This window comes from Vigna unguiculata, chromosome 11 (genome assembly GCF_004118075.2).
Source record: "Vigna unguiculata cultivar IT97K-499-35 chromosome 11, ASM411807v1, whole genome shotgun sequence".
Taxonomy (NCBI): domain Eukaryota; kingdom Viridiplantae; phylum Streptophyta; class Magnoliopsida; order Fabales; family Fabaceae; genus Vigna; species Vigna unguiculata.
This window is the reverse complement of record NC_040289.1, coordinates 675001-696312: the sequence shown is the minus strand read 5'-3', so window position 1 is coordinate 696312 and position 21312 is coordinate 675001. Positions and strand designations below refer to the sequence as shown.

Below are 21312 nucleotides of genomic sequence, written 5' to 3'. Positions count from 1 at the left end.
TTTTCCGTTTTTCCTCTTACCATCTACCATTCCTAAATAAAGTTTATTATACTAGGAGGATGAGTTCTATTGAAAAAATTTAAGAACAAATATCATCTTCTTTTTTTTTAGTTCTGTAAATAAATTGTGTACATGTGTTAGAATACTTTAAATACTCTTGTTTTTTATATATATATTTTTTTTTGTTGATTAAAAGAATATTTAAATAAAAATAATGAGTCGCACATTTCATCTAAACCTAGTCTCTTCAACTCATTCATTACATTTTTAGCAATCAAAACTTAAATATTTTGAAATGTAACAATGCAAATAGTAACCCTAACGAACCTCTCCTTCTCCCACTTGCATATATAATGTGAAGAAAAAAAAGCATATATTAATAACAAGTAATGAGTGTGACACTTTTGGGATGATGTGACATCATAGTCAACGACTCACTATAAGTACCAATTTCATTTCAAAGACTATAGAGACAACCACTAAATTTTAATTATAAATATTAAATTATTATAAGAGTATCCAAAATTTGAAATTATATATATATAATATCATGTGCATGATTTGTAGACTAGTTATATAGGATGATATAGTTGTCAAAATGTTGATACCCTTTATATATATTGACTTTTAAGTGAGATAGTAATTCAAAATTTTCATAATATCTTAACTTTTTTTTCCAATGATATTAGAAATATAAATGATTATTTAATAAGTTAAAGACTTGCAATTTTATTGGTGAGTGATTTGAAGAAAAGAAAGGCTAAAATCTAGATGAATTAAGTGATATACATTATGGTTATTTTTTAAATTCTTGTAAATTGATTTATTTTAAGCTTATGTGGAAAATTTTCAAAAAAAAAAAATGGAATGATTTTGTGTGAGAGATATAAATTTTGGTTTTAACTATTGGTTGAAGTGAGAATGATTTGGAGTTGATATTTTTTCACACAATAATTCTTGGAGTAATGAGTTCACTACCAGAAAACTCTTAAATAATAACTAATTTTAGCAATAAAATATATCTTTAGAAATCAATTTTCTAATTAAAAATCAATTTTTCTTATAGTCAAAACTTTCATAGCTAGTGTTAGTAACCAATTTAGAAACCAATTCACAATAAAAATCATTTAATTACCAATTTAGAGACTAATTGTAATTTTCTAAAACTATTTTAGTTACAAATAATTTTTAGTTTATAAATTAGTATTTAAATTTATCACTATAATGAATAATTATTTTTATCACTAAAATTAGTCATCATTCAAAGGATTTTCTTGTAATAACTATGAAAGAACTTAAATTAAGTAAGAGTGGTTCAAATTGAATCCATCTAAAAAATAACTGAAATTGATAATATCGATTAAAATCAACTCTTCTTTTACCTTGTGTGTTTATATTTTTTAAAAATTGGATGGAGTAATTCGAATTTCAAATTTTAAAAACACAACAATTAAAAAACAAAAAAAAAAACTTATTTTGTGTATTTAAATATAATAATTTTTTTCAAATATAATATTCATATTATTATTTTCTAAAATTAATATGTGTAATTTGTAATTGAAATAAAAATAACATTACGCGAAATAATATTGAACGAGTTATATAAATTATAAATCTTCATGAAAGAGAATAAAATCATAATTATATTATAATATAGTTGAAGTGTTGCATATTTAAGATAATGGTTCCTTTCAAAATATTATGATTTTTAAATAAAATAAAATATATGATAAATATATATATATATATATATATATATATATGATGAATTTATTATATTATAAATTATAATCATTTTAATTTCTTTAAAGGGTGTTTCGTCAAGAAAAACATTGTAATTTATCATTCTACTCAAATGCTTTGGGCCAACAAAATGGGCTTCTCTTAATTTCTGGTTAATATGCAACCCATATATGGGAAGATGGGCTCACGGGCATGGACTTGTAGGAGATTTTTTTCTTTTTGCACTTTTGACTCTAAATTTAATTTAAGAAACTATTAAATCTACATAAGATATTTGATCTTTTTATGTTTTTCGTATGATATACAAGTATAAACAAATATTTTATTTTTGATTAAGGTAATTCTTAGTGGAACTTTACTTAATTCCATCATATTAATTAGAGAGAAGCTTTAAAACATTGACGAAAGATTTACATGTATAAAAAAAAAACCCATTTTTATATTTTAACATGAGGTTAAATATGATTTTGGTCTCTTAACTTTCAGTAAATTTTAAAATTAGTCCATTTCAAAATTTTGGACCAATTTAGTCCTTCATTTTTCGAAATAAGTGGATTTAGTCCTTTTAATCAAATTTTGTTAGGTTTATTCGATGTTTCGTACATATTTCAATATTGTATTTAAGTTGTTTATATTATTTGATACATTTTTGCTTTCATGTTAAGTTAAATATTACTATGAAACACGTTTGAAATGTTAAATAAACTTAACAAAATTTGACTAAATTCACATATTTTAAAAGATGAATGATTAAATTAGTTTAAAGTTTTAAAATTGACTAATTCTAAAATTCACTGGTACCAAAAACATATTAAACCCTTTAAGATACTACATGCTCACACTTTACCTAAACCTAATAAAAACCTAATATATAAGAATATGCAAATTTGATGTAGAAGTTGAAAATGGAGAAGTTGAAAGAGAACACAATATGAATTACGAAGACACGTAGTTATTGTAATCGATTTTGCGTGCACAATTGAAACTTCTTTTTGAGTGTGCAAAATTCTCTACCAATCATGTCTTAACTTGTGTATCTCTTTTCCCTTTCTATGTTACACGCACACAACTCGACAAAATAACAAGTTGATTATGAAGAAAAAAAGTATCTTTCGTGAGTTCTATGGTTCACAAAATTTATATTCTATTGTTTTGTAATGTGTATAAAAGAAGCTAGGTTGGTTATTTTATTAAGGATGATGATGATGATGATGAAGAATGGGTTACTTTGTAGTTTTCTTTTTAATTTTTAATGAAATGGGGAAGATTTTATTTTTGAAAAAATTAATAAAAGAATACTTATTTTAAGTTTACAGAAATTGACCTAAGAAAAATTCTTATTAATTTATTCTTTTAGAAAACTGATCAAACGGTTTAAAAAATATATATTAGAATTTGTAAAAATTATACATTGAAAATAATAAAAGAGACGTTTTCATATTTTAATAAAAATAATAATGATACTTTTTTGGTGTTCAGATTTTCATATAAAGTTTTACCATTTAAATAAAAAAAATTAAATTAAAATTATTATTTTATCAATTTTACCCTTCAGATAACTATTTTTTTTAAACTTGACCGTTTTTCTCAATTTGACATTTTTTAAAACTTAATAATTTTTTTATTAAAAAATTTCATAGAATAATAATTATAATAATAACAATATTTTTATCAATTTTATAGTTTTTTACTATCATACAAGAAGTGAATACACATATGCGTGTAATGTTTTCACTAGTGTCATCTAAATAAGATATTTATATTTTTTTTAAAACTTCAACAACAATATTATTCTTTAAAAATTGATAAATACAATAACTAATTATTGTATCCTACAACATCTACAATAAAATAATAAAGAATGCAAGAAAATTTTTAATAATCTTTTTTATTTATGAAAGAAAAATACATTCAACGAGAATATATTTTTCCAATTTTATCCATATACAAAGGAAAGTGAAGGAAAGTGGGAGCAAACTTAAATAGAACTACAGGTGAGTTCAAAGATAACGATAGTCCATATTTGGCAAGACCATCGGCTACAGAGTTAGTTTCTCTAAACACGTGATTCCAAGTAATGTAGTCAACTTTTGCACCCATTTGAATTATTGTAGAAACAAGAGGAAAAAAAGGATGGCTTTGTTGGAGGGCTCCCAAATTAATAAGTTGGACAGCTGTTTGGGAATCACTCTCAACAATCATATTATTATATCCTATTGACATTGCTATTTCCATTCCGATCTTTATTGCAAATAATTCAGCCTCTGCTGCTGATCCGGCTCTCAAGACAGTAGAGAAGGCAAATAGAAACTCACCCTCAGAGTCTCTAATAACACCTCCGGCAGCCGCCTTTGTTCCATCGTAAGTGTAAGCTCCATCGCAATTAATCTTTATAAATCCTCTTGGAGGCGGTCTCCAGCAAACTAATCTTCCAACTCTTGAATTATCCGTCTGAAAAAGAAACTTTGTTTATCAGTTAATGAATAAATTATATAATTGATATGAATTAGAATCTTAATAAAAAATGATAAGAAAAACAACTCACCTTGTTGGTATCAACCCACCAATGTAAGTCTCTACAATCTTCACCTTTAGAACAATTACCATTTATCCAAGACATACAAGTAGTTGATGATGATCTTTGAAAACTCATAGTTTCTACCTCCATAGTTTGTGTAAGAGAATGAATAATATTTGCGTAAGAGAATGATGGTGCTTACGATCAAACTCTACTCTTGAAAGGGGAATGATGGTTTAATCTCATTCAATGCATTCCATTTAAATAAGAAATTAAATGGTAAAAGATAAAGAAATAAGATATAGATAAAATTATAAGATAATAATAAAGATAAGAGATAAAGATAAAAAGATAAAGTAAAATATATAAGATACAAAAATAAAGATAAGAATAAAAATGATGAAAAATAATAAATGAAACTCTAAATTGAAAATGTTATACATGAATGGAAGTACAAATAAAAAGAATATTAAAATTGAAATATGAAAAAAAGAATTAGGATTGAATTTTAAAAAGTTATCCATCATACAAATTACCGAAAAACAAATTTTAATTTGATAAATTCCAATTATATTATTTATCAACTCTTAAATTGATTGAAATATTAGTTTCTCACGTAAATAATCTAAATTAATTTATTAATTATAATTTTCATTCCTTAAAAATTGTTACTAATCAATCAATTAAGAAATAACAATAAAAATAAGTGATACAATTAAAATAAAAGATAAAAGATATAGATACAAAATAAGAGATAAAAGATACAATTATAAGATAATAATAAAGATAAGAGATAAAGATAAAAAAAATAAAGTAAAATATATAAGATACAGAAATAAAGATAAGAATAAAAATTATGAAAAATAATAAATGAAACTCTAAATTGAAAATGTTATACATGAATGGAAGTACAAATAAAAAGAATATTAAAGTTGAAATATGAAAAAAAAAGGATTGAATTTTAGAAAGTTATCCATCATACAAATTACTGAAAAACAAATTTTAATTTGATAAATTCCAATTATATTATTTATCAACTCTTAAATTGATTGAAATATTAGTTTCTTACGTAAATAATCTAAATTAATTTATTCACTATAATTTTCATTCCTTGAAAATTGTTACTAATCAATCAATTAAGAAATAACAATAAAAATAAGTGATACAATTAAAATAAAAGATAAAAGATATAGATACAAAATAAGAGATAAAAATACAATTATAAGATAATAATAAAGATAAGAGATAAAGATAAAAAATAAAGTAAAATATATAAGAGACAAAAATAAAGATAAGAATAAAAAATACGAAAAATAATAAATCAAACTCTAAATTGAAAATGTTAAACATGAATGGAAGTACAAATAAAAAGAATATTAAAATTGAAATATGAAAAAAAAAATTAGGATTGAATTTTAGAAAGTTATCCATCATACAAATTACTGAAAAACAAATTTTAATTTGATAAATTCCAATTATATTATTTATCAACTCTTAAATTGATTGAAATATTAGTTTCTTACGCAAATAATCTAAATTAATTTATTCATTATAATTTTCATTCCTTGAAAATTGTTACTAATCAATCGATTAAGAAATAACAATAAAAATAAGTGATACAATTAAAATAAAAGATATAGATACAAAATAAAATAAGAGATAAAAAAGATAAAAAAAAGAATAATAAAATGTAAATCTAAATTGAAAATGCAGTTAAAGGAAAAATTAAAAAGATGTGATAAATTAAAATATACAAGTATTAATTAGGTTTGGGCTTTAGAAAGTGCTTTGCAATATAAATATCTTAAAAAACACATAATTTCATAAATTTCAATCATATCAATTATTAACTTAACAATTATTGAAATCTTAATTTTTTAATAAATAAACCAAGTTTTAAATCAAAATTGAATGAGCATCAATCAGTACTAATATTGTAGGATAATTCAAATCCCAATTAATAAAGAATATATAGTGAACTCTTTCGAAAAACGGACGATTATATTTTAATTATTTTATTTTTTCAAAATTATTAAGGTTTCTTCATTTATTAATATGCATAAAAGAAATCTTAGAAATATGAAAACTTAAAATATTTGTACAACGTAAAAAACTCCAAATCGGAATATATATATATATATATATATATATATATATATATATATATAATACCATGCATATTATGTTAATATCATGCATATTATGTAAATAGATGATGATAATATAATGTTATTAAATTAATATATAAAATAAAATTATATTTATTAAAATAATATAAGAAAATATGAAAGAATAATTGTTGATAAATAAAGAAAAAGTATTTATAAACATAACGGTAAATTCTCAAAAATTTAATAAATAATTATATTTTAAAGGATAAAATTGGTGTTTTTAAATGTGAACACAAAAGAAGGAATCCTCTTTATTATTGTTATATATATATATATAATACCATTTTTTAAAAATTTAATGGTTTTCTTTAATATAATAATTTTTTAATTAAAAAATTACCTAGAATAATAACTATAATAGTAAAACTATTACTGTTTTTTTATAATTATAATAATAAAATATTATTATTAATTTTATTATTTTTTACAATAAAAAATAATACGCATGTGTTTCCACTATACAGAAAAAGGGTAGAAAACGTATTTTAACACACTACTATTTATTTTAATAGATGATAAAATTTATGAGTTTTATATAGGTGGGATTTTACTATATCTATTATTAATTTTTTTATATTCATCATTGTATTCATTCCTCTAATATAAGATTTGTCGCGTTTTCATTCTCATTCTGTGAAATAAATGGATATTTATATTTGTTTCTGTCAATATATTATAAATACTATATAAATAATGTTTCTAAGAAGATAAAAATCACAATAAGTAAAATATAATATTATAAAAAAATAATGAAAGAATATATATATTTTGTTTAATGTGAAATATTTAATTAAGTATAATTATATAAATATTATAATAAATACATGAATGTTAAATAATTATTAAAAGAAGTAAATAATTATACAGAATTGAAATTTTATTACAATTGTAGTATCTGTTATTTTTACAAATGTTAAAAGGAAAAATACTTTACAATTTGAATAAACTTGGTGAATATAGTTAAACATCGAAAGAAAGTGAGCATTTGTGTAACTAAAAAAAAATTCAAATAAAATGAAATAATGAACCAAAGAAAGAAAAGTTAAGTTACCTAGTACACTAACTATCTTCAATATTAAACACTTGAAAAGGATAGTTAGACATTTTTATTAAAAAGAATAAAAAGTAAAAGTATCAGAAAAGAGCATGATAATAAACTTAAATATATTTTTAATTTCTGGACTTATATGTGAAATTATGATTTTTTTTATCCAAAAAAATTTAGATTAATTTTATCCTTATATTTTATTAATGCATGAGTTGCGTCCTTATGATTTTCTCTTTATTAATTTTTGAAAACTCGTTGTTTCATCTTTGTTTTAACTTTTCGCTGTTCATTAATATTTTGAAAACTATGAATGATGTTCACCTCTTCATCCTTGTTTTAAATCTCATCGTTTCAAGGTTTGATTTTTTAATAAGCAAAACATGTTGGGTAAGTCTTTCAAAATGTATCTTATTATATCTTTATGCGGTCAAATGTGTGACAATCGCGAGGGATATCCCAGTTTTTGGATTACAAACTAAAATATCTTTGATTTTTTTTTTCTTTCATTTTTTCATCACACATAACCTATTGTTATTCACCCATTAACCCGTAATCCAAAAAATTTGAATTTGATTAATCCAAGAAATCAAAGGGTCTAGTATACTAGATTGATTAGATTGGGTCTGAATTTGACTCAATTTGATTGCTGCTCAAGCCTACTTGTGAGTCGACGATGTTAAATATTTGGTAATGTGACAAACAATGTTGAACAATGGTCATGCCATATGGTTGTGTGTGCTAACATATGGCAACCCTTCTCTTCTCCACTTCCTCTCCCTCAATTAAGGGTGACAATGGGGTAAGACGGGGACGAGTCTGGTTATTGGTTCCAACGCACAATTCCATCCCTAATTACTGGTTTAATCTGATTTTGAATTAGTTAGTTTTGTTGTTGAAATCTCATTCTAGGACCTTCCAACAATTAGATCATGCTCTAAGGAGTACCCCGAGACAAGCATTAAAAATGAACCAAATCAAGGGAAAGTATAAACATCTAAGATATAATCTGCATAAATGGAAAAAAAGTATAAGAAGATTATTGCTCCATTGATATTGCCACAAAGAAATCAACTACTCATGGAGTAGAACGATGTAATACAAATCCAGTAGCATATAGACATATAGTATTTACATTTAAAACATTCTTTCTAATCTCACAAACTCATTCCTACTATATTACTGCATATTTAAGCCTCCACTCAATGCTTCTAATAAGGACTTAAGATCTTTATTTATAGAAATTTTTGGGCGGTACTCAGCCTAACTTTTGGCGCTCAACCACAAATGTTTCATTCTTTAAAGGTTTTCTTTTGTCTTTGCCGCTTCTGTGGCTCAGCACCATCTTTTTGTGGCTCAATCATGCACAACCTTAAGTGCCAAACATCATTCTCTTGTGGATCAGTCATGCATCTCCTTAAGTGTTGAGCACCATTTTGTTGTGGCTCAAGTCCAAAAGTCACATTCTGGATCTTTCCTTGACCGTCTTACTAGAGCTCAGATTTTGGGGCTCAGCTGCATCATCTTTAATTCTTTGAGAAATTGCTGCAAAATTATAAAAAAATCATCAATTTCATATTTTCTTTTTCTTAGTGCTTCATTTTGTAATTATAAGCTAAAAGGAGTTGTTCACATACAAAATATGATCAATTAAAGCATGATAAGTGTCAAATTTGTATGAAGATTTTACATATTCTAGACACTTGATATAATGACATTTGAAGAACTTGAAGAAGAAGAATAATAAACAAAAGGTTGAATTTGTCACTTGTTGATCCTAGCCCATAAAGTCATCCTTTTTTGTCCAATGCTCCTATAACATCGCATATATAATATGCTATCATCGTATGAACGACTAGACACATCATCCTTTGTTGTCCCCTGAATGGGGTCTTTGTCAACAATAATTTTTGGGTTAAGTATGTTTTTAGTTCTTGAACTTTGATCCAAAATTAGAATTTGTCCATGTCCAAAACTTCGATACATTTAGGTTCCTAAACTTTAAAAATGAATGAATATAATCTTTTTAATCCACTTACGTTAACTTTTTTTAGGTGTCAAACGTATTTCCTAACAGATATTTAGCCGGGAATGTGTCAAACGATGTAAACAACTTCAATACTAACATAAAACGCATTCGACATGTCAAAAAAGTTAACATAATTGGGTTAAAATGATTATATCCATTCATTTTTAAAATTTAGGAACCAAAATTTATGAAAGTTTCAAAACTGAACAAATTCCAATTTTGAGTCAAAGTTCAGAAAATAAAAACATACTTAACCCATAATTTTTTCATAGTCTTCCTAAAATAAATGAAATTGAGATTCAATATTGCATGATACATAAATTTCCATATGAAGTGTTGTATTAAGACATTGAATCAATAAAATAATTATTTATCAAACTTATAACAATTTTACAACCTTAGAGGATACTTATGCGTTTGTCTTAGGTGCTAGGAGTCTTTTGAAATAAATCTCGACATGCTAAAATGATTTTCACTTTTTGTTTATGAAACTAAACAAACAAGTTAGTTATGTGAATAAACAAACAGATGCTGGAAACACCAACATTCCTAAAAGGTTTTGCTAGTTAGGTGGTTAAGTTTTTACTTGGATAGCCATTGCCTATCATTTGCCAAGGTTATAACTATGTCTTTGAACTGGTAATGTTTTGTGGGCTTGTAGAAGAGGTTTGTCCTTTGTTACAATAGCTTATGTTTGTTTCGGTGACTATCCTATTTTGTATGACCATGTTGTTATGCTTCTCTATCTCTCTCGACTAATTGTGTATTGTAAAAGGGTTAGAGCACCCCTTAAGTGTTCTCCTATAATTTATTTATTCTTTGTTAATAAAAAAATGTCAATAAATAGAATGAAAAATCATCTCTTTTCTTTAACTTCATATATCAATAGTAAGATTCCAATTATTTTTTCAATCATAGTCTTAATCTTTGAAGAACAACATATGATAGTCATCTTCTAACCCAATCTATCATTTAGCTACCATCAGATACCAAACCAACCTAAGAACCAAACAAACTTCCTTAACCAAGGCTCCAAGGTAATTCTTGGCTATCTTTCACAAACCCACCCTAAACACCATCATAATTCAAGAAAACCCTACCATTGTCTAACCTAGACACATTTATGCAAGATACCAATTTTTGCTCCAAAAAACTTTCCTAAATTCAAACCAAGCTCTCCCAATTCATTTCCAACCCCAATTAAGAACCTTTAGAACACAAAATTATGCTTTTGTAACCTATCCCTATCCAAGACTAGTCCAAGAACCTCCAAAACCAACCAAATCATGTAGGATTCTTCTTGGAACATTTTCATCTATTTGTGAAACTTGTGAGTGGTCTAAACTAATAGTAGCCATCTATTCTTTTTGTAATAGATATCTATAATAGACTCCAATGTTTATGTTTTTTGTACTCTAATAATGACTTGTACTTTTTTTAAGGAATTTATTATTTGATTATGATCAAATGTTATTTTGAGTTTTTTTCTCTTGCCTACTAAATTGATCATATTAGATACCAAAATTATTTTATTTTGTAATAATTAAAATGAGTGTAAAATAAAAATAAAAAATAAACTAGTCCTTAATTTGACAAAACTTATATTACAAATTTATTAAGTATAAACATATTGTAATATAATAAAACTGTGGAATTACTTTCAAGGTAGTTGTTACTCAACTTAATTAAAAGATAATCAACTATTTGCTCAATTATTGAATTTTTAAAGCAAACTATTAAACTACAGAATAATAGATTAAATAAATCAATTTTAATCAGTTTTTCTATTATTTTGTAATCAGTTAAATATTTTTAAGTTTTCTTTATAAAGTGAAAACGACGAGTTATGATATTTGCGAATTATACTTCAGTCATAACAGAACTTTTTTATTCTATGCCTTTTTTAATTATTATTACTATCATTGTTACTATTATTTTCATAATTAAATTATAAGACTTTGCTTGAATATTTCTATTGAGAAAGGTATTATCATACATTTTCTAAAAAACACGAATGAACTAACGAAAGCCATAAATTAAATGAAGAAATATATTGTGCAAATTTTATTTTTGCCCTATAAATTAAAAGTGCAGCATTTTAATTTAATTTAAATATACAGACCGTGTCATTTTTTTAACATTCACATCTTATCATAAATAATAAAATTATTATTTTCATGATAATTATTTATGAGTTCTTTATAAGTTATAATAATTTCTAGTAAAAAAATTATTAAAACAAATTAATAATCCATTAAAATTAACTTATATTTTTAAAGAATACTAAAGTAGGCTCGTTAAACAAATATTTACCTGTTAGAAATTAAGAATTATAAATTCACTAATATATTAAAAACAATATTCATTTAAAAAAGAAGAAGATAAAACCACTTTCTATGTAAAGAATTGAAAATATTCATGGTTTGGAAATTAAGAATTAAAATTCACTTTTATTAAAAAAGACAAAGTTTAACTTGAAAAAAAAAAACTTTAAATAAAGGAGAGGAAAAGAACAGAAAAGTAGTTCCATATAAAATAATACTATAAATTGAATTATAATTATACAATTATTACAATCATAATATAGTAATAAAATAAAGAGAGTAGACCACGTAATCACCTAACGCCGTCACGTGCGACGGCAACCCTAAAAATACCGAACTCGCTGACGCAGCCTTTCTAACGTCGTCAAAATAGACGGCGCCGCTCCTTTCCTATTCTTCTTCTCTTTCTCTTCGCTCTCTCCCTCTCTCTGTGTCTGATAAATTCGCTTTCTCTCTCTACAAACTCTCTGTCTGTCTCTCTCTAGAAATTTCATTTCAAAGAGATGCTTCTCTCTGCCCCTTGTTTCCCTTAAAGGTAACTTTCTTTCATATTCTCTCTCTATTCAAAAACATTCATTATTATAAAATTAATATCTCATTATTAATTTATTAATTGGTGGTAGTGTTATGCGAATTTGGTGGTTTTTGGGTCTTGAGTGTATTTTTGTTTTTATAATATATGGTAATAACTTGTATTATTTATTTTAATTGTGATTACTTGAGTTAATGCAATATTGGTGTTTAGTGTTATGGGAATTTGGTGTGTTGAGTTTTGAGTGTGAATTCCGGGTTTTCTGCATTGATTTCGGATCGTTCTGACTTTTTTAGTGTGTGAGAGTAAGTGTTGAGTTGTTTCTTTTCTACTTTTGAGCTGTTTAATTGGATCAAATAAGGAACTTTTTTTTAGTTGTGTTTAGTTGATTATCTTTGGTTCATCATGCTGTTTTTGTGTTCTTGGTAGAGTTTTATTTTTCAACTTATACGAAGTTGGTAAGACCAATAGTAAGGTTAGAGTGGAATGCTTGTGTTTTATTGATTTTGTTCATGAAGTGTGGGTGGTACATAGACACTTCTATGATATGGCTATGCTAAATGAACTCTTTTATATGGTGTTCATTTCACAGTTTGGTTTTGTTTCCTTTTGTAGTTGTTTTACAAGTTTGAGGGGATTTGGCTGAAATTTTGGATGAAAGTTTCTATTTCAGATTTATATGATAAAGTTTGGCGGGTTTAGGCCGGGGTTTTACACTGTGGAAAACTAATCTATTTCAGAAAAAAAAAAAAAAGTTATGAGAATTTTTTTATCATTAAGTGAATATTTTCTATTAATCTTTATCTTCTGTTCTGATTTAATTTTTGGTCTGGTATTTCAATTTGGAAGAATATGTTTAACTGAAGCAAGAATACTGGTGGAGTAATGATTGTGAATTCCTTTTGTTTTCTTGTCTGATTTCAGTTCAACTGTCATATTATGGATCATTACTATAGATTGATGGTCTGAATTTTTATTCTCTGTTGTAGGGATAGAGCTGTGTTCAGCAGGCTGATGCGGGTGCCATTGGTGGCTTTTTTGATGTAAGAAACTGTGTATACTGCAGTCTATTACAGAATGGGTGCCGTTTGTTGTGTTGCTGCCAAAGACAAAACTTTACAAAGTGCATCACCCAGTGACATCATACATCGGAATATTCGATATTCTCCAACTTGGAACTTTCGGTGGGATCATCGAGGGCGTGTAGCTGGTGAAGATACTGCAGTAACTTGGTTTTCTAATGGTATTAGCAGGAATGATGGACTGGAGAATAAAAATGAACTCTCGTATGCATCGGACGATGGAAGCCCGTTGCAGAATAATCAAAGGAATAGATGCCAAAAATCCGCAGTCTCAGAAGGAACTGCTAGGAACCTGATAAATTCACCTTCAGGTAAATTTAATCAAATCAACTTCCTGGTTTCAATCATAAGTTATGTACCAACTCGAGTTTGACGAGATAAATGAGAAACCTATTAATTAGGGCGTAAAATATAATCCTGCAAATCAAGAGTCTATTGTGGAAGATGTAAAACTATTCATTGATGTACGTTATGGTTGGAAACAGAGCGATGTATTCTTACTTATGTGTCTTTCTCATAAGCTATCAGACACAAAAAAATATTGAAAATTAGCAGAAAACATGGTTAAAATTTTATCAACAAACAGAGCAGATTTTGCTTTTTATTCCAGGCTAACACAATAGCAAGTCTGTAGATTAACCATTTCTGACACAATGGAGCCCTAAAACAAAAGAAAATTATCAGTTTGGAGTAAGATGCTGCATAGCATAAATTAATGTTTGTTATAATATGATTAATATTCACAGACCAAAAAAGAGGGAAATGAAGATGGTGAGTTGAAAAGCACCATTTGATTTATCTAGAAATGTAGGAATTATTTTGGGTTAGACGTGGGGTGGGTGTTGGCCTGTGACAGTTTATCAGTTAGTAGAAGAAACATATGCTGAAACATGCTTGATAGTAATTTAGATTGAGTAGTTTGGTTTAAGATGCCAGTTTCTGAGAGTCTTTGTTGTAAGTTAGATCATCCTTTTTCTTTTTCCGGAGACAGGTGTTACAGGCGATGGTTAGAAGAACAGCATAAACTGAAATATAAATGAGAGCAATTTAGTTTCATGTCTTGCAATTAAATTGTCAGATTTTCTTAGAAATTCCATGTGGAATAGTCTTTCTTGTTGGCCAAAAGAAAGCGTTGCATATGACCAAGGAGAAAAGAATATACTTATATCTTTGTTTAAATAGATTATTGATTTATTTTGATTGACTGTTGATGTTTGATAATCTGGCATGACCAAGAAAGAGAAGCATATACATTTGTTTGCTAATCTTCGTTCAAATAGCTTATTGATTTATTTTGATTGACTGTTGATGTTTGATAATCTGGCATATATATTTGTTTGTGTCAATTGTGCACACATGGTTAAGTAATAAATCTCTGTCCAGTTCATCACAGCCTTTTTTGAAATAAAAATAGAATGAAAGCTGGTTGATTTGTAGATCTGACGTGTTTGTTTATGTTTATCTCAGATCAAACTCTTTTAAGAAATGTCTCAACAAATGTGAGCATGGAACAGGTGAGGTTGTAATTACAAAGGAATCTGCTGTTATTTTTCTGTTTTTATCAATAGTTTTTATCTGATTTCTTGGATACATTTCGTACTTCTGCATTACTATGCAGGCAAAGGGGTCGGCAGAATCATCAACATGCCCGGATCCCACAAAACCTCTACATTCATTGCCTTCTACTTCTTCATCAATATCACCTCAGCCATACGATAGTCACCCATTCCCATCCAGCTCAACCACTTCAAGGTGGTCTTGCCATTCCACAGGAGAGCAAGTATCTTATCAAGTTTCTGATAGCCAAACCTTGGGATATAAGACACCTGGCAACTCTTATGTATCTGAAGAGAGGCCAGTGTTGCCTTCATGGAGCAATGAATCTGGTATGCACTCCCATGGCGGGTCTTCAGGTAATTGGTCTAGGTCTGGTTTTTCTGAGCTGACAGGCAGTTCCTTCAAAGATAGATGGTCATTTGATAGTGAGACATTTGGTTTTAATTGTGAAAGGCTGGTTAGATCCAGTAGTCGGTTTTCAAATTCTCCAGTTGATTTACAAACATGTGGTGTTTGCTCAAAACTTTTAACTGAGAAGTCTTCTTTGGGCACCCAAAAGATAATTGCAAGTAATGACCTTTCTGTAGTTTCTGTCCTTATCTGTGGACATGTTTATCATGCTGAATGTTTGGAGTGTTTGACACCTGAAGTCAACAAGTATGATCCACTTTGTCCAGTTTGCACTTTTGGTGAGAAATATACTCTTAAATTGTCTGAAAAAGCTCTGAAAGCTGAAATGGATTTGAAGGCTAAAAATAAGAAATCAAGAAACCGAATTGTGGACAGTGATATTGACGATAATTCTGTTGTGCATGAACACTTTAGAGAAAAATGGCGTCAAGCTAGTAAAGGTCTTAGAATTGATTCTAGTTCTAGTGGGAGAAGCTCTAATGGGAAACCTTTTCTTAAGAGACATTTCTCATTTGGCTCAAGGAGTTCCAAATCCATGTTAGATAATCAGTCAAGCCGGAAGAAAGGCTTCTTTTGGGCAAAATCTAGCAGGGAATAAGCTGCTTTGGGGTTGTTGAAAGGTAAGTTCCATTTTCTTCACTGTTTTGCGCTCCAATTTATGAAATAAGAATTTTCTACTTTCCCCTGTTGTAGTCGGCAGGTTATTTCCTATGTTTTCAAATCCAGATCAAACCTGCGAGTCAGGTTAGGTCATCACCAAGAAACTGCTTGTTCATAAACTAGTGAAAAACAAATACGACGATGGTGAACCAGTTGAACCATTTAAACTGATTACATGGTTGAAGTACTTCACCTTTTTACCCTCCATTAGAACTGTTAAAATTGTTTTGGTTTTTAATTTAAACATGTTTAAAACTCAGACTTTGACTATTTATTTGTCCAATGGAGGGAAAATGGGAGTATGTGATGCTACGAATGAACGGTTTAACTTCAATTTATATCTAGAAGCTTTTCCCTTTCACCCTTTATATTATTTTATGTGCGTTTGCATTGGATGAGAAATTTTACCTCTTTCTTTTTAGTTATTTGATGTGATACTAGCATGGGTTAGACTCATTTTAGTTTCATTTCTTGTATGTGCTAAATCATTTTGGTTATGTTAGAACAACTTTTAATTATTCTTGTCTGTGATTGTATTTATTTATATAAAAATCTTTGTAAAATTTCCCTGGTTTTGTTACATGTATATGACATTTTTTTGTATGTCTATGACAAAACAAAACCCAGGTTCAACCTAGTTGAAACATAAAATCTTTGACATCTCTCTTGGCTTGTTATATTTTACCTATTGAATTTTCGAAAACAATGCCTGGGTGTATCCAGATTTCACTGGGTTTGATTCCTCATGCACCAGAATTTGACTTCCAAGTTCAAATTTTTGAAAAATTGAGCTCCAGAAATCTCCGCAGTTATTTTGAACATAATTTTTCGTTTATTTCTCCTTAAAGCAGGTTCCGTTGTTGAACTTCTACACAACCTCAGATAAAATGTCCGAGGAAATGGCAAGATGACATTCATCAAGCTTTGATTTATAATCTCTGTATACACTAATACATGATTTCTAAAGGTTTAGAAGCTGGAATTTCTCTGTAAAGAAGAAATATGAAACTGAAAAGATTACATATAGGAAGAAGACAAAGATAGTGTTTAGAAATCAATGGTTTTGCTATTTTGTACAGATTGATTAGATTATTGCATATGGATATAATTCATTCTTGAAAGATGTTCTGTTGTCCCTTGTTCTGCTGATATGTAATGCAATATAAATGCCATAGGCCATTGGCAGTTTCTGGTGTATGACACAAATTTATTGTTAAATTGTAATATCTGAAGAACACTTAATCACTTCAAACATTTTATTTACCATATTTGAGTATCTATTATAGATATGCTTTCCTGTTCTCTCTTTTTCTCATTTATATGGTTTGAGCTCATTCTTTGTAATCATGTTTCCAAACACACTATAAATCAATTTATATGGTGCTTTTTAATATTTATGATTTTTTTTCTCTTTTCATTCTTTTAAACCAAATTGCCAATTTGGTTGAGATTATAACTTATACAATGAAGTTTTAGCACTTTTTTAATATGACCTTCTATTTTTTTTCTGATTTTTTTTTTTCAAATTAAGTATTTCAAAACTCTACTCGATTTTCTATTATTTCTCACTTTCCTAATTTCTTTTACTTTTTTTTATTGTTTTCTTATTATCAAAATGAATCAAGTCATGCATGCTGAAAAACATGATTTTATTTATTTTAATCTTATAATAAGATTGTGTTTATAAGTATGACTTTTTTTAATTCTTTTAAGATTTAGATTGAGGATAATTGAAATCTTTTTTTTTAAATAAATTAGAAGTGTAAAAGGAATTAAAACAAATTTTGGTCAACTTATAGATGTATGACATTAACTTTCAATGTGGATAATTATAATGATTATGACATTCATTTTGGCATAGATAATCTTTTTTTTGGACTTATTTGGAGCTGATTCCTCCACTTTTTATGAATACAACTAGTAACTAATATTTTTTAAGTTAATATCCTAACATATTAATGGAGGCCAATAATTTTAACTGTCAATCCAACACAATTGAATTTGAAGTACCGTGTAAACTAATTTATGTATAGATATGCAAACTATTTTACCTTGAAATGTTTTTTCTTAGTTATGTAAAAAAATTTCAAATAAAATCAAGTTAGACACTGTTATGAACTCTCACATCCTAAAGTTTATCAATCATTTATTCATATAAATTCATAATTTATTCATATAAATTCATGTTATTTATCACAATAAACTTTGATATCTTAATTATGTAACACTCTAAATCATTCCTCATCATATAAAAATTTATTACAAAAATAAATTATCAATTATTTATCGGTACATGAAAAATTATTAAAAATAAAAAATAAAAGAAGGGAAATTACACAAACCCAATAAAAATTACACATTTCAAAATATAGATAAGTTATATCTATTATAAAATAATATTTAAATAAAATATTAATATACCTTAACTTTTTAAGTGAAAAAAAGGGTGCGAAGAATCTTAAGTCAAATCAATGATTTTTGTTGTTCCTTTGTAGTGACGTTGGAATCAAGATTAATTAATAATTAAGCTTCTACAAACATGGGTTGCACGCACCATGTTTCATGTTACTTGTTGACTCCAGGTTGAATCACATCACCAAAACTCTTAAAACTCTTAAAAATCCAAAAAATAATGCTACTCGTGACTTAGAAGACTTGCGTGCACGTTTCAATTAGTGGTTTTTGTCACTAATCTTGATTAACTTCCACTAATATGGCCTCATCAATGGTGACTTCACATTACTTAAAGAAGACGTTTATTAATTAATATGTCTAATACCAATTATTGGGTGACAAAAAGAAAAGTGTCTTATGTTTAATCACACCAAGGTGATACGTGGTATCTCTTACGTATAGAATTTCTAAGTCTTATTTGCTACCACTTAGTAAGACTCATTAATTAAATTGAATATTACGTGACTTTAGGGATTACAACGAATATATTTTTTTAAAAGTTAAAAATGTTGGAAGTCTTATCTCGATTAGAGATAAATCTAATTCACAGTATATAAGTGAGTACAATCCTTACTTTACGAACTGATTTTGTAGAATTGAGTCAGGTTTAAAACTTACTTCTAACATAGTATCAGAACTAGGTTAGAATCTATTTTAACGAATTTTCTTGGAGGCGTGAATGAGTGTGTTAGAAGTCGGTTTTGTAAATCTGAGTTAGACTTAAATTCAACCTCTAAAAAGAGAATTTTATGTAAATTATTCAAACTCTGCACTTTTAATATATTTCTCTTTCGTATTATTAGATAATTAACTTAATAATCAACTTGGAAGGTTACAAGAGATAGTAAATTGTATAATAAAAAATCACAATATTGAAGAAACTAGTTTAGAAATAAAATAAATTATGTTACAAGAGGAATTAAACCGTTAAATGGTTAAGAATATTGACTAAACTTGTTTAAATATAATATTAATTAATATAATTTAAAAAAATATAATGTATTGATATATTATTTTAACACACTCACAATATATATATATATATATATATATATATATATATATATATATATATATATATATATATAATTCACACTAACATTTTTCTATTTTCTGTGTTTATTTGTGGTATCTGCCTTGTAAGTATATAGTTTTTATGTTGTATAACTCCTCCGTCTATTGAAAAGATTTATTTGTTTAAAAAAATGAATTTCAAAGAAACAGTAAATAGATATTATATTCTTATGTGTTTGATTTATGAGAACACCTAAATTGTAATAATCGAGTTAATAATTAGTAATGTAAATTATTAAATTGGGATGTTTGCACTAATAAATAACTTAAAAGTCATATTTATATTAATTGAATTACATTTTTAAACTATTTCTCACAAAAGAAAATACCATAATTGTAGTAAAACTTATTATTAACAAATAAGGATCATCATTAAACATCACAAACATTTTTATCATTAATTTAATGTGATAATGAAACGAATAGTATGTTAAAAAAAAATCTATTTCAACAAATTTCTACATAAGCTTTAAATTAAAATTTTAAATTTATGCATAACCTAATTCTTATTCTCTTCTATGGGTTTCTCCATAACAGATGAGTGTTTGAAATTGAATACCATTTCCAAATGATAAGTGTCAGAAACATATTTTATGATTTTTTATTATAATGAACCCTAGACACATGGCTACACGTGTAGACAACTGTGATTCTGCATGGTCTCCATAAACCACACGTGTTGCTGCATGCAAATCTGAACACCGCCAAAGAAGACCCTTACGTATACATATATATATATATATATATATATATATATATATATATATATATATATAGAAATTGTGTTAAAGAGGTGAAGACATGCAATTTGTGTTACGTGAATAGAAAAAGAAAAGTTTGAAGATGGCACAACAAGTGGAACTGAGAGATGAACATGGAAACCCTGTGAAACTCACAGATGCATATGGAAACCCTGTGTGGTTAACAGATGAGAAAGGTAACCCAGTGCACCTTACTGGTGTGGCAACCGTTGCAGATCACACTCCTCAACACATTCCTCTTCATTCCAACTCTACTTCAACCTCATTTTCTGTAAGTTTATACATATATCACATACTTTCTAGTGTAGGTTTGATATTTTACTTTATCTTATAAGTCTTGATTATAGTAGAACTGAAATTTATAAAAAAATGGTGACATTTTTACAATTTCGTCCAACTATATTATTTTGAATCTATGAAAAATTGGTGCAGTAAAAGGTTTTAGGCCTCAGTTACAAAAGAACCGAAGCCTATAAGACAATTCAATAACTAAAATTTCAAACCATAAGCATCAAGATTTTTGGCCTCAGGTCTTTATGGACCGAGGCAATATAAAGAGATTTTAGGTCTCAGTTACAAAAGAATTAAAGTCTATAAGACAGGCTTTTTAAAAAAAAACTGAAGTCTATAAGACAATTTAGTAATTGTCTTTTTTAAATGTATTTAGATATTGAATGTTTTATAAAATATTTTGTTTTGTTTGTGTTGATTTCTGAAGAAAAAAATATATACAGGTTTAAATGTGAAAATAATTATAAAACAGAAATCGTATTTAAAAAAAAAGCTATGCAACCTCAGTTCTTACCATAACCGAGGCCAAAAGGGGGTTTGCGGCCTCGGTTCTTACCATAAGCAAGATCAGTCTTCAAAATTTTTATTTAATTAAATTCTTTTGACTATATAGCTTTGGTTCGACCACAATTAGAGCAAAAAATATTTTCATATGGTTTT

The 21312-nt window shown here is 27.0% G+C and overlaps 2 protein-coding genes across 3 annotated transcripts in view; both read left to right on the top strand.

Moving 5' to 3' along the window:
* The first annotated feature begins 12183 nt into the window (after window positions 1-12183).
* On the top strand, window positions 12184-17342 carry LOC114169567. 2 transcript variants are annotated; one of them, XM_028054790.1, is made up of 5 exons: window positions 12184-12365; window positions 13352-13755; window positions 14912-14958; window positions 15063-16032; window positions 16924-17342. In XM_028054790.1, the coding sequence occupies exons 2-4, from the start codon at window positions 13440-13442 to the stop codon at window positions 16008-16010; spliced, it is 1311 nt and encodes a 436-aa protein (XP_027910591.1). In that variant the 5' UTR covers window positions 12184-12365; window positions 13352-13439; the 3' UTR covers window positions 16011-16032; window positions 16924-17342. The 2 variants fall into 2 exon arrangements, with proteins under 2 accessions (XP_027910591.1, XP_027910592.1); XM_028054791.1 differs by lacking the exon at window positions 12184-12365 and adding an exon at window positions 12643-12667.
* Window positions 17343-20369: 3027 nt separating this feature from the next.
* The window catches only part of LOC114169108 (late embryogenesis abundant protein), a 1812-nt gene continuing 869 nt past the window's right edge, over window positions 20370-21312 (top strand). The window contains exon 1 of the mRNA XM_028054130.1: window positions 20370-20632. Coding sequence (XP_027909931.1) covers window positions 20444-20632 — 189 coding nt within the window. The 5' untranslated portion in view covers window positions 20370-20443. The remainder of the gene's footprint in view (window positions 20633-21312) is intronic.